General features: G+C 37.0%; 2 protein-coding genes across 2 annotated transcripts; one reads left to right on the forward strand and one right to left on the reverse strand.

Annotated features, from left to right (window-relative positions):
• Positions 1-606: 606 nt before the first annotated feature.
• LOC132309663 (uncharacterized) lies at positions 607-1482 on the reverse strand. Its single transcript, XM_059807950.1, has one exon. It carries the CDS (start codon positions 1480-1482, stop codon positions 607-609), a length of 876 nt encoding a protein of 291 aa, XP_059663933.1.
• A 3973-nt stretch (positions 1483-5455) lies between these two features.
• LOC132307480 (omega-hydroxypalmitate O-feruloyl transferase-like) lies at positions 5456-8257 on the forward strand. Its single transcript, XM_059805261.1, has 3 exons — positions 5456-5538; positions 5644-6105; positions 7204-8257. Exons 2-3 carry the CDS (start codon positions 5662-5664, stop codon positions 8062-8064), a joined length of 1305 nt encoding a protein of 434 aa, XP_059661244.1. The 5' UTR covers positions 5456-5538; positions 5644-5661; the 3' UTR covers positions 8065-8257.
• The last annotated feature ends 981 nt before the right edge of the window (positions 8258-9238 follow it).

Consider the following 9238-nt stretch of genomic DNA (forward strand, 5'->3'; position numbering starts at 1 on the left):
ATACAAGCATCCTAGTTATATTCTAATACAACCACATAATTATTCAAATTAAACTAATCCTAACTAAATACTAATTCTAAATAAAATCTAATCCTATCGATAAACCAACTAAAAATAAATTCAAACTAAACATTCCTAGATAAACACTAATTCAAAAATCAAGTAAACACATAAATCTTATCTAACATAAAGTACAAGAACATTCTATCCATGTAGCATCCTTGCATATAGCGTTATTTTGTATGAGAACTACCACGTCATTGTTCATGTATAGCACTAATGGATTTTATTCCAACTGAAATGCTATTTAAAACCACCTTCAATCCAATCACCTTCCATGACCCAGATATCCTTCTCGGCCTAAACTCCTAGCACATCATCACTGACCAGGCTTTATGTTCTTGGCCCATATTACTATATCATTGATCATCAAGTCCAATTGAAGCCCAAACCCAATTACCAAAATGGGTGTCAACGATGCCCCCTAATTTTGGTAGCCGTTTCAACCCTTCGGCTTCCAAAATTTAAATTACACCCATTGTATCAAGTTGATATACACACCCTAGAACCACCCACTGTCATCATTATTCCAGGTTCATAAATGGCTTAAGCTAAACACTCACCCTCTATATTTGACTTATTAGAGGCTTTCTTTTCGTCAAAAAGTTCAAAAATAATGGGTTGATACTTCTTCAAATACCTTCTATTTATTGATCTTTCATGCACCTCACCATCCAAATCCTTCAACTTATATGCACCTCCATGCAACACCTGATGAACTATATATGGTCCATTCCATGTAGGTAACCACTTGCCATAAGTTCTGTCTACTTTACCAGGCGGGAGAATTGTTTGCCAAACCATATCACCCTCTGCAAATGACTTGAACTTTACCCTTTTGTCGTAAGCCTTCATTACCTTTGTTGATTTTACATTTAACTCCATTGGCAACATAGCATCATGGCCAAAGGTTAACCGATAAGGAGTTATTCCTGTACTTGTTCGCTTTGAATTTCTATAAGACCACACGGCTTCTAAAAAGGTTCCATGCCAACACCTCGGCTTGTCCTTTATCATTTTTTCAATGATTTCAATTACAACTTTATTCGAAGCCTCAGCCTGGCCATTCCCTTGAGCATAATAGGGTGTTGAAGTTACTATTTTTACTTGCATATCACAGCCGAGTTGCAATACTTCTCTAGTTACTGATACATATTCCTCGGCTTCTACCCTTTTGGTGAAATAATCGGTAGCTAAAATAATCCAATGATGACCTTTTGATGAAGGAGGATTAATCTTGCCGATTAAGTCCATGGCCCAATCTCTGAAGGGCCATGGTTTGACTAATAATTGCATCTCTATTGCTAGAATCCACTGCATTGGGCCATGCTTTTGACAATCTGTACAACCCTTTGCATAGGTAATGCAATCTTTCCTTATTCCAGGCCAATAATGTCCATATCGGCGTATCAACCATTTCATTTTGATGCCGGCTTGGTGAGCTCCACATATTCCTTCGTGTACCTCTGCTATAATCTACCTTCAAACTTGCTAAAACATTGAAATAGTAGACCATCATTAGCCGATCTTCTATAAAGATCTCCATCCATAAGTACATAATCGACTGCACTTTTTTTTATTTTTCGATCGGCTTCTGGAGTTGGATGTGGTAAGAATAAGATGTAAGGAATCCTCCAATCATCATCATCTAACTCGGCAACATCAATAGCGAAGACCTCTTCTATAATTTTTATTTTTGAGGGATGTCGATTTTAGGAATGGAATCGGCTAGATATATATTCTAGCCAATTTTGTTTTTCTGCCTTTACACGACTGTTGCTAGAATTTTCCTGCCAAGACTCTTCACCAGGCTTAATTGGGAAGGTAAGCCACTCAATAATTATTTTCTTCTTTAGTTAAACCTCATACCGAGAAGCTCTATCTGCCAAATCGAAGAGATCTTGAAACTCGACCCTATCAAACCTCTTGCGATGTTCAATGTCTAAACCGTTTAATGCCAACTTGATGCATTCTGGTTCTGGCAAACTTACTCGACATTTGAGTTTAGCTTTTCTGAACCTGGCCACGAAAGTTTCAACCAATTCGCTCGGTAACTGAGATAAACGGGATATGTCTGCCAGCATAGCCTCTGTCTCTATTCGGTAGAAATGGGTATGGAAGGCTTCCTCCATTTCATCCCAAGTCTAAATAGAGTTGGCTGGTAAGTTGCTATACCATTCAAACGCCGCCCCGGTAAGAGAACTAGAGAATAATCTCATCCTCAACCAAGGACTTGGGCCTAGCTTCTCCACATTGTGCAGTGAACCTTGTAATATGCTGTACTGTAGAGAAATTTTCTTCGCCACTGTACATAGAAAAATCGAGATACTGATAATTTCTAGGTAACTCATGGGCATCAACGTGATCAGGATAGGGCTTTTTGTATACCGGCCGAGCACGTCTACGACCTTGTGCCACTTCGGCCTGTATAAAAGCTAAAATCTGAGCCCTATCAATCCCTGCATTTCTTCCTGGAGGATCATTTGGGTGCCGCGGAATGAATGGATTAACCCACTCCCTTTGTGAATCGGCATTCACTTGTCCCCCAGCAGCCACTGGAGGTATCAAAGGATTGACCCTACCTTGGTTTAGATGGCCGACACCTTCTTGCTGATTTCTCACTGGTGGAATCAACTGCTCATTGGAACGCTGCACAGGCTGATCATTCATTAAAGACTGGAACACCGGTACAGGATTCACCACCAACGGATTTGATAAGATTTGTGGATTTCCTAGTAGCATGCCAAGTGTATGATTCAGCACGTTGCTGATCGTAACACCAAGTCCTGCACTTGGCAGTACGGTGCTTGTTCGTGGTCCTTGGGATATATGCACCAATGGAGCCGTCATACGCTGAAATATGGACTCATTGACATGAGATGCTTTGGCTTGATCATGTCGGCTATGATTAGCCGATATATTGGTTTCGAGTTTTTGATTCATTTTCTCCAACTGAGCGTACATCATTTGGTTTAACTCCCCTGTCATCGATCTCATCTCATGAATTTGAAAAACCAAAAGCTGATTTGATTCTCCCATTTGAGATCTCACCGCACCGATCTGAGCTTACTGGGCATCGAATTTTTGCATAATCGATTCCAGTAGCCGACCCAAAGGAACGTCAGATGGAATAGAAGAGTCGGCATCATCGCTTACGCTGATCTGTGGATTTTCTTCGTCAGTATTATCTCCTGTATTCACGCCTTTCGAACCTCTTAGCTTTGGAGGCATCCTTACTATAACTTGCTCACCTGATGGGGTCCCACCGGGCGTGCCAAAAATGTTGACCCTAAAATCGGCTGGCTAGAGCCGATCTTAAATTGATGAGTTGCGGGCGTGCCAGAACCAAATATATAGTTCAATTGTGAGTTGTCAACTTATAGTCTCTTAGGGAATGTTGACTTCAGGCGATTATAGGAGATAGAGAACAAATAAACTCCTAAATGAGTTCAATATTGCCTTAGTTAAAAGGACTTTACCAGTGAATAAATTATAGTAACAATATGAGAATAGAAATGGGAGAAAAACAGATATAGAAGGTGATAGGGAGAAGAGATAGAGAGACTGAGATATAGGGAGAGAAATAGAACGCGACTGAAATAGAGAGAGATAGAGGTAGCAAGGATGCTATTTAGGGAAAGTGCTTGAAAAAACAAACAAATAAATAAATTGATTCTGAGGGTGCTGGACCTCTTGTACAGCGTGTCTCTCTGTTTATTTATAGAATAAATGGTAAAACAAATTCCTAAATACAAGCATCCTGGTTATATTCTAATACAACCACATAATTATTCAAATTAAACTAGTCCTAACTAAATACTAATTCCAAATAAAATCTAATCCTATGGATAAACCAACTAAAAATAAATTCAAACTAAACTTTCCTAGATAAATACTAATTCAAAAATCAAGTAAACACATAAATCTTATCTAACATAAAGTACAAGAACATTCTATCCATGTAGCATCCTTGCATATAGCGTTATTTTGTATGAGAACTACCACGTCACTGTTCATGTATAGCACTAATGGATTTTATTCCAACTGAAATGCTATTCCAAACCACCTTCAATCTAATCACCTTCCATGACCCAGATTTCCTTCTCGGCCCAAACTCCTAGCACATCATCACTGACCAGGCTTTATGTTCTTGGCCCATATTACTATATCATTGATCATCAAGTCCAATTGAAGCCCAAACCCAATTACCAAAATGGGTGTCAACAGTACTATGCATGTAAGAGTATATGATTAGTGTAAAAATAATATATATAATGGGGTATGAGCTACCCTATAGGCCATACACTATATATGTTTTATCTTTATGTAGCCATTTAGCTCATTTGTATCTATAATTAAATATAACCATGGAGGCAGAGAGAATATACAAATGCTGAATGCATGTCCCAAGGTTGAAATCTCACTGCGCATCAGGGCTAGTCCGGCCAGTTCGTGAGCCTCCCGTCATTACTGGGTCTGAGAGGAGTCCGATGTAAGCGACCTTAAAATCTAGCTCCAAAAAGAAATAATAATAATTAAATAAAATAAAATAAAGGGTTTGTTCTGTTGTGTCCTCAGTCTGAACCATTGTCATGAGGTTGTGAAACAAGTCATATTTCTACTGACTAACACCACTGGTGTGGAGAAAAAAGAGCAGTTCAGAAGTGGAAACCTTCAATAGATATGCATCTGGTGCATTTCCTTCGAATATTCTAGAAAGTTTTCGGATAATTGGAGCTCATAAATATCATCTGCAGACTCCCCTCTTAAATTCGATCTGAAGATATTTATATGCAATTCATGTTTTCTTAAGCACACTTACTGGGCATATGACACACTCACCTAGGAAATTTTCAGACACAGAATTATATATGACCATGTTTAATTTACTGAGATCTTCCATTATATAATCTATTTTTATTCTATATTTATATTTTTCATAGATCATACCACAGCAGAACTGACAACTTTCAACTACATTTTTCATACCAACTCCTTAATAATGTAGATGCTCCACTTTCACATCTAAGATGTTTTCCTGATCTTTCTTCAGTTCAAGAAATTCAAAACAGTAGTTGGAAATTAATTAATAATCTCACACACAGACACAATAATGTGAAGTCGATCTTCAGTACCTTCTTGTGGTCCGGAAAAGATCGAAGATTTCAAGTTCTTACCAACATTCCCTAGTTAAATGACTTGTGACCATGCCATTCAACTAATAATCATGTATCTTTGATTATTGGGTCACACAACTTGCTAGATTTTTTATTTTATTTTATTTTTAATAATTTTCTTCGGAACTCTAACTTGCTGTCGTGCAATTACATCACCTATTAACTATCTTATCCCAGCAGCTTTCAATATGGAAAATAACTGCTCAACCATACAACCAATACCAGTGTATATAAGAGACATATCATTCTATGAAGTGGCTATGCAAGCTCAATAGAGTTAGTTTCTTTACAAAAATTAAAGGTAGATACTAATCATCTTTATGTGTTCAAAATTAATCCTTTTGCTCTTTAATTCTCTATAGCATTAATCTAGCTTACCTTTTGGCTTATTGTGCTTATTGTGCAGGTTAAAGAGTGTAATTCAATGGCAGGAATATGTGAAAATGGGGGAATTGTTTCTATTAAGAAATCAGAACCTATTTTAGTTCGACCCAAGACAAAAACCAATGATGGGTTTTATTTTTTATCCAATTTAGATCAGAACATTGCTGTCATAATTCAAACTGTGTACTGTTTCAAACCAGATGTTAACAAGAGTAGTGAGGCTGTTGGTGAAGTTATTAAACGAGCGCTGGCTAAAGTTCTAGTCCATTTTTATCCGCTTGCAGGGAGTTTAACACTGAGTGCAAATGGTAAGCTTATTGTGAAGTGCACAAACCAAGGTGTGCCTTTTGTTGAGGCTGTGGCTAACTCTGATATGGAGGTGTTGGGTGACGTAACGATTCCTGATCCTGCAATGCTAGGACAGCTTGTTCATACAGTTCCTGGCGCGAAAAACGTACTAGAAATGCCTCTGCTAACTGTGCAGGTACAAATCATGTTCATATTCATCATAAACAAGTTCATTAATTTCCATCTGCATCAGCATGCATGCACCCATGCAGTAGAAAATGAAAAATTCATGTTTGACACTTCCAATGCATGTTATGGAGCCTTTTGTGTTATGATAAACTCGATTTTTATGCTCAGAGAAATCATATTTTTACAATAAGGCCTACTGGTGGGCATTTGATAGATCTGATGGCCTCTAATTAAGTACATAATCTAATTTTTCTGATTATTTATTAAGAAATTCATTAATCGTATATAAACTACAGTTCCTATCTGCACCTGAGTTTCTTCAAAATTGACGGCTCTTTAGTCTTTCCTAATATTTATACAATAAGGCCCACTGGTGGGCATTTGATAGATCTGATGGCCTCTAATTAAGTACTTAATCTAATTTTTCTGATTATTTATTAGGAAATTCATTAATCGTATATAAACTACGGGGTCTATCTGCATCCTCATGTTTGTTCAAAATTGACGGCTCTTTAGTCTTTCATAATGTTCTTACTTCTTTGTTTTTCTCTGATTTTCTCACTCTAATGTTCTTGGACACTTGGGGTAATTTATTGTTACAAGATTTGGGAACGTAGAAAACAAATTAAGCATAATATGTCTGTAAAAATCCAATTATGCTTCTTTGTTGCTTAGGTAAAAGTGGCTGTAAAGCCAGGAATAAGCTGAATTGTTTAGCCTGAGAGAGAATCAACATAATAATGATTGCGCATAAAAAATGACAAAGTTGGCACAAAACTGGATATGTGGTGTAAGTTAATCCTTTTTGTTACGTAAATGTTTGAACTTGGATTCCCTCTTGGACAGTCCAATGCATAAGAGATGGTGGAGATCACCACACATGATATGGGGTCCATTCAGCGGAATGGACTCCATTCTCCTCTATGTATTATTGGACCGTCCAATGCGCAAGAGATGTTAATTTTGAGTGATAATCTATCATCTTGTGTTAATTAGTTTGATATGTGACTTCTCTTGGTATCTTCTTCTTTCTTTTTCTATTTTTTCTTTTTTTTTTTTTTTTCCCTGTTGAAAGATTGTATTATTGGTCATCTCTTTCTTACAGGTGACAAGGTTCAAGTGTGGAGGATTTGTACTTGGAATGACCATTAACCATTGTATGACTGATGGGATATCAGCAATGGAGTTTGTAAATTCATGGGCTGAAACAGCAAGAGGCATATCCTTAACAATCCCACCATTTCTTGATAGATCCATCCAGGGATCAAGACAACCTCCTAAGATCAAATACACTCACGACGAGTTCTTGGAGATAACCGACGCATCAAATATGACTAGTCTCTATCAAGAAGAGCAATTGATGTATAAATCATTTGAATTTGATCCTGTGAAGCTGGCAATGCTAAAGAAAACAGCGATGGAAAACGGATTGATAAAGAGCTGCACAAGCTTCACAGTGCTTGCAGCTTTAGTGTGGCGTGCTCGAAGCAGGGCACTGAATATGGAACCTAACCAACAAACCAAGCTACTGTTTGCTGTTGATGGAAGGTCCAAGTTCAACCCACCATTGCCAAAAGGTTATTTTGGCAATGGGATTGTGCTGACCTGTTGTCTTTGCACTGCAAAAGAGTTGATCGAAAAACCACTCTCTTTTGCAGTAGAACTTGTGCAGAATGCTATTAAAGTGGTCACTGACGACTTTATCAGATCAACAATTGACTATTTTGAATTAACTAGAGCAAGGCCTTCATTAACAGCCACTCTTCTGGTCACTTCATGGACTAGACTTTCTTTCGACACTACAGACTTCGGTTGGGGAGAGCCAGCACAGTCAGGCTGTGTGACCTTGCCAGAGAAAGAAGTGGCTTTGCTCCTCTCTAATGGAAAGGAGAAGAAAGGAACCACTTTGCTTCTCGGTCTGCCGGTTACTGCCATGAAGACTTTCCAGGAGATGATGCAGATTTAGTTTATTGGGCAAACCAAACAATGCCCAAATGCAAAACTAAGCAATCCTATGTGCATGTTAGCTAGTGAGACTAATAATTTGCATAAAATGTAAACGTTCAAGATTTCCCAATGTATACCTTTAAGATTTCCCACTAAAAGTATCAATGTAAAATCAAAGTAAGTTATTTCAAATAAAGCTTATATTTCATAAACCAGGTTCTTAATCAATATGAACACTAAGAAAGTGATCATAAAGCAACAAATAAAAGAGAATACAACATGATTGGCAAATACCCTACGTCAACGGGAGATGAGACGGAGTTTGATGTTATTCTCAACAGAGATCGTACAATACATATATATTTAGGAAAATGATACTTGCACAGAGATTAATCGATTTCTCTGACCTAATCTATGTGGCAGTTTATGTTGGGAAACGTACAAGTTTTAAAAACTTTTTGAGGGATTTTCATATATAGATCTTGATTCATTATATAAAGACAAGTTTTATGCAAAAATAAAATATGAAAGATGATGTATCATTCAATTAATATATTGAATACTTACATCAAAGGTTTGAGTAGATCTTTAAATCTTCCCTCTAAAGTGAATGTTCTCACTTATTGTAAATCCCTTAGCAAGATCATTTCTCCTCTTATTGATAGTAATCTTCCCTTTAAGAGTCACCAATATACCTCGATGTATGACCTTGGAGGCAATGTTTGTGGTAACCTCCTCTAGAAGAGAAAGCAAACCCTAAAAACTAAAGCGAGAAAATATATTATTTCTTTTCTTCCAAAAGTCTACCTTAAAATATGCATGGACCCATGTATATATAGGCAACATAAAGATAAGGAAAGGAAACAATAAATCATTCTCAATCTCTAATTCACATATCTCAATTCTAATAGGACTTCAACATCAACTTGGGCTATTGGTAAAAATCCTTTGGGCTTACCATTTTCTTGGCTACTATAAATTAATAATTGGTCTGGTCCATTAAACTATGGACCCAATTCAATTAATTCATAAATTAATTTCTACTTCACTAAAAGAAATTAACTGCACTCCAATTAAATAGTAAATAACCTCTAAGTCAATGTTGCACTTTGACCCCTCTATGTATAATTATTTATCAGATTATAAAGTCGTTAATCCGACAACATAATTAATATAATTGTTTTGTTACCTTT

The sequence above is a fragment of the Cornus florida genome, unplaced genomic scaffold (genome assembly GCF_030987335.1).
Source record: "Cornus florida cultivar Cherokee Brave unplaced genomic scaffold, ASM3098733v1 CherokeeBrave_3.0.0_Hap2_Chr05, whole genome shotgun sequence".
NCBI classification, from domain to species: Eukaryota; Viridiplantae; Streptophyta; class Magnoliopsida; order Cornales; family Cornaceae; genus Cornus; species Cornus florida.

Coding starts and splice junctions, on each gene's coding strand:
- LOC132309663 (XM_059807950.1), bottom strand. CDS start 1,482: ATGAAATGGTTGATACGCCGATATGGACATTATTGGCCTGGAATAAGG.
- LOC132307480 (XM_059805261.1), top strand. CDS start 5,662: ATGGCAGGAATATGTGAAAATGGGGGAATTGTTTCTATTAAGAAATCA. Junction 6,106..7,203: donor TGCCTCTGCTAACTGTGCAG/GTACAAATCATG, acceptor TCTTTCTTACAG/GTGACAAGGTTCAAGTGTGG.